The sequence below is a fragment of the Schistosoma mansoni genome, chromosome 1 (assembly GCF_000237925.1).
Source record: "Schistosoma mansoni strain Puerto Rico chromosome 1, complete genome".
Classification (NCBI taxonomy): Eukaryota; Metazoa; Platyhelminthes; class Trematoda; order Strigeidida; family Schistosomatidae; genus Schistosoma; species Schistosoma mansoni.
In genome coordinates, this window is record NC_031495.1 from 31,541,124 (window position 1) to 31,546,169 (window position 5,046).

A 5,046-nucleotide genomic window follows, 5' to 3' on the forward strand; every position below is an offset into this window, starting at 1 on the left:
AAAATAAATCTATTTTGCCTTTTGATTTTTGTATGCTAGTTGGTGTATATCTATGCTTTTTAACCAGGACTGATTGTTTTTTTTTGATGATACACGATTGTGAGTTTAATATATCTTTGTGCCGTTAATGAAGAATTTATTTCGATTAGTAGTAATATATGGTTACTCTGTTTTAACTGCATGATTTGTGCACCGTTTATGTTTTCATATGCAGTTTACAAGTCTGATATAGGTGTGTATTCAGTGTAAAGAGAGATATAAATAATCTTGACTGTTGTTTTAGGTTGATCGCTTTTTACATTAACTTCAATATTTCCATGCAACTAAGCATATTAGTGAAGAAGTAGATAACGTGTCCTTTGTAATTCACATTATTTGATATGTATGTCTTTTTTCTAACAGTATGGCAAAGTGATTTAATAATTAATATTTTGATGGACATAATTTCTTCAGTTTTAGGATATTTCAAACATGTCTAGTCGTGAGGCTCCAGCATCTATTTCAGCCATTCGTAATCCAAACAGTCAGCTTGCTGGTCTACCACCTAGACCTCCTCTTTCAGATGCGGCTTTGTTTTCTTTGATTTTAACTGTTCGGGAGGCCGGTCGGCGTTTAGCAATGAGTGATTACGCCATCGCCACAGCTTGCACAATATTACACCGAGCTCTACGCGTTCTTACTACTGGTGATGAACAGCCAGTTACAACCCTCGCTACTTCTGGGTCAGCAACTGTCAATGGATCTGATTCAGTTTCCGGTTTCGACTCAATCGACCAATCTTTTAAACATAGCTTAGGAGATATCGATGCACATGTAAGGTCCTTATTTTACTCGTTGAAAATATGTCAATAAAACGGTCATATGTTACTAAACCAATTATTTAGTACATGACTTAATTAATTCATTTGTCCTTTTTATTGTCTACTAACTAACTGACTGACTGAATTTCTTCGTAATGGTTTTAAAATTACTAACTTCTATGACTTAATTTTCTAATGTGTTCATTCTTTTTCCTACTCACTTTTCTTATTATTCTTTTCCTAAAAATAGTGTAAAACATGTGTCTTGTTATCTAATTATAGAAAACTAACTCCTGGTTGTGTGTTCTTTCGTGTCAGTTTTGTTTGATGACTTATAAACAAAATATTGATGATGAAATCAGTCTACTCTTTAAATAACCGTACATTCAATATCGAATGCACTTGTTGTTTGAAACAGTACTCGATAACATGAGACGAGTGAATTTGAAATGTTTATCAATGTACAGTTAATTTGATAGACAAGATATAATGCATACATGCTTCTATATCACTGTCTTATAATTGTTCATTGTTACATAATCATCTTAGAGTATACAGAAATAAGCAATTTGGAATGTTTTTCAAAAATTTTGCAAAATAATCTAAATATTTATAAAAATCAAATCAATTGATTGTAAGGTTGTGAGGTGTTTCCAATTACTTTTAAATTGAAGTTTATATTTGCTCGTGAGCACATATTCCTGAAACAAGTAGCTGTTATAAAAATAAGTGTAATTTTTTTCACTGTGTTATTGAACCAATGAACCATAATGTCACTTTCCAATTTTGTATCAACATATATGCATAAATTTCTCTCATCCTCGTACGTTTGGTCTTTTCCCATTTTCACTAATAGGTGTTTGTTTAGTAATTATTTCTACCTATACTTATACCAAAAGCAGACTTGTATATATCTGCATTCAGTAATCGAGTTTTGTTCAATGCAACTAAATTCAACTATATATATATATAGCTTTAAACAAATAACTTCACTATTTTTTTCATTTCAATATGATTATTCATTCATCATATTTTTATGTTTGATTTTTTTGTTTTACATTATTCAGACGATCGCTATGGCATCTATCAGTCTTGGCGGTAAAGTACAAGAAGAACATCAACGGCTGCGTGATGTGATTGTTTCTTATTACAGGTACAGGTATAATATTTTAATCTAAAATATATCTTTATAGTTTAAATCACAAACCGATCTCAGTTGGACTACCATCAAAAACCTGAAAGCAGTAGATGATTGTCCGAGTACGGGACTCCTCAACACTGCGCATCCGTGATCCTGCATCCAGTAATTTAACCCATTACAGTCAGTTTCGCACTTAAACATTTAATCTGTAGACCACTGAGCTGGCATCTAATGGTTTTGGTGATTAACTTCATTCAATTCACGTTGTTATTCGACCCTCATCCATTGCGTGTGATGAATAACTGTTTCACTCCTAACATGATTAAACTCCACTTGTTACGCTTTTCACTTGAACTTCAAGAGTTACTTTTTGATGTTTCTTAATACTTAGAAGTCCCGTACAAAAACAAAACGACCATCCCGTGCTTCCATTTTTCAATGGTGGTTTTACTAAGATTTTTAAAATTCTACGATTTCCACAAATTCCGCTATACTTAAATATGTCTGTTGGAATTTTTTAAACATGCTTTCTGGGAACACGTGTATGTTGTAATTGAGCAACTTGAAGTTTAAGGTAGTATTTCGAGTAGAATCAGTCCATTAAAGCAACCTTTACAGATTGATCAAGCTTTTAAAACTCATCTACTGTAAATTGTTCAATGGATTTTTAGCATTATTCATAAGCCTTACCACACCAATCTTTTCTTTTTCAGGACACTTCACAAAAACCGTCGTAGTCCTCTGGAAGTCGGTGATGATTATGATCGCTTACGTGAAAGTCTTGTACAAACGGAATTATTTTTGATGCGATTGTTAGCTTATCACGTTCGTCGTCCTTCTCTACCACATCCATATCTAGTTCATTATCTTCATTCTTTACTCCATTGGGTTGGTAAAGGTATAGCACAACCATGCGGGTCCGATTTGAACGCTGGTGGAAATTCAGTAAATGCTTCTGCAATTGCATTAGCACGACTTCCCGGTTTGGCTTGGTCAATACTGGCGGATTCTTATCAGTCAGCTATGTGTTTAGATTTTGCCCCAGAGCATATCGCTGCAGCTGTACTGCATTTAGCTTTACGGATTGCTGGTGTTGAAATACCTGGTAATCGACACTCTGAAATGGCCTGGTGGCAGGTAGCTTTCAATTTTTATTTTTCTTAATAATGTTTAACGGTATGTTTCAAAATTAGCACCTAAATTCACAGTACTGATGAATCGTATGATTACAGTAGGCGTCTAACTCAGACTTATGCGGCTTAGCTGAGGGTGAAACCAAATTCTGAAGTTTTCAGAAGTAATAATTTTATGTTAGTTTGTTGGGGGTAGTCATCTTATTCATACCGTTTACATCAGATGGTGTAATCTAGATCATTTAAATAATAATAATCTAATCGTTGGCTAATAATGCACCTTTACTATGCAGAATACACAAATTCTATTTTGTATGACGGTGTAAAAGTAGTTCTAAACGTATTCTGTAATAGACTTGAACAGTTATCACTTTTGTCCCGAACTATATGTTGATGTGATTGACAACATTTATTGTTTGTTAAACTATCTAACTAATCATTTTATTGTATAATTTAGTCTTTAAATAAACTTTTATTGTCAATTTAAATCTATCTGCTGATCACTTATTCCTCTGACGGAACAATTTAGACCATTATGAGGACACTGTTCTTTTTTTTTTAAAAAAAAAGACAGCGAACTATCCCTCAGGTGGGTCACTGAATGGTCATTTCTTATTGTCTCGTTCCTTATGTGTGGTCATATACAATTGACCAAGTCCCAATGAGGCTACTAAACACGTAACTCATTATTGAGTACACTATACTAGGTGGTTGAAGGGAATCGTCAAGAAAAGTCGCACCTATTTTTCCTGTCCATTTGTACTCGTTTGATTCTTAAGACTTGATCATCAAAAAGTTTTGTAAATAGTTAAATTTATCTTTGCGCTATAGAGTATTATTTAATAATTTTAAAACCTACTTCACTTTTTTTAAAGGCTATTTCAGATAGTTTGTCCCGTGAAATAGTTGAACAAATCCAACTTCGAGTAATGGATATTTATGCAGTGGATGATAAATTCAAAGCCAGTACACTTAATCGTTTCACTGATGAATTCTGAGTACAGTTTGTTGGCGAACAGCTTTGCATTTTTTATACTGTTTTGTCATGTACATTCGAAATGTATTGTAAAGAAAATCTAATATTCAAATTTGTTAACACTCGAGTTGTTTTGCATTGTTTCTTTCCACATTTTCCGTTTCTCATTTGACGATTTAGAATGATTTTTCGTGATCTTAAACATTGATTAATCAACAGTTTACTACTGTTTCCAAAATCCCATTCCTACTACAGACACTCGATCCTTTGAATATCACAAAGTATCAATCATGTAGTTCAATGAGATGCATATACATACGTATATTTGTTACGGTGTTTTTGTATTCCTGCTTTCTACAAACGTCATATAGTTTCTTGTTGTGTTCATCTTCCAAGAACTACTTTTTGATGTATCCACTGGCGGATGTAAATAAATTAGTTGTATCTGGTGAATTTTTTTTCTCCAGTAACTATTATTCGTAGTTTGCAATTTTCATTAGACTGATTTCAATTTAGGTGGCATTAAAAACCTCAAAAGTGCACGCCCATGATCCCACCAAGGATCAGTGTCATCACTTTAATGTCTTGTGATAAACATCTAACCATTAAAACCACTGTGTCGATAAATTTTTCATTGACGATCTACAATGTTCACCACCTTTAATAGATTATTCCTCATTTGATTAGCTTCACCTACTGGCCTATGTTTATGAAAAAATGAGAAACCTTTGTCAGAATGAAAAGTGAAGTTTATCAAGTAAAACTCATCTTTCGGTGCTAACTAGTTACCTAAGTACAGTTATCGGTAAAATACTTTTATATTTGTTATGAAACTAAAATGCACCTTGATCTTATTCTTTTATCTTGGGTCGATATTTAACCTTTGACAAATAAGCTATTGACTTATCACTGCACGCTATTTTAGAAAACGCGTTACAAATGAATCCCCGATACTTGCTCTCATATTTCTTCGACATATTCATAGCTAATTTCACC

The 5,046-nt window shown here is 33.2% G+C and overlaps 1 protein-coding gene across 1 annotated transcript; it reads left to right on the plus strand.

The window, feature by feature from the left end:
• The first annotated feature begins 452 nt into the window (after positions 1–452).
• On the plus strand, positions 453–4,501 carry Smp_152760 (putative cyclin). The gene is made up of 4 exons (XM_018794053.1): positions 453–813; positions 1,868–1,953; positions 2,655–3,078; positions 3,950–4,501. The coding sequence occupies exons 1-4, from the start codon at positions 472–474 to the stop codon at positions 4,070–4,072; spliced, it is 975 nt and encodes a 324-aa protein (XP_018648504.1). The 5' UTR covers positions 453–471; the 3' UTR covers positions 4,073–4,501.
• The last annotated feature ends 545 nt before the right edge of the window (positions 4,502–5,046 follow it).

Bases quoted from the DNA above. Each gene is read 5' to 3' on its own strand.
- Smp_152760 (XM_018794053.1), top strand. From the start codon at position 472: ATGTCTAGTCGTGAGGCTCCAGCATCTATTTCAGCCATTCGTAATCCA. The intron at 814-1,867 runs GTAAGGTCCTTA...TACATTATTCAG, and splicing joins TAGGAGATATCGATGCACAT to ACGATCGCTATGGCATCTAT. The intron at 3,079-3,949 runs GTAGCTTTCAAT...CTTTTTTTAAAG, and splicing joins CTGAAATGGCCTGGTGGCAG to GCTATTTCAGATAGTTTGTC.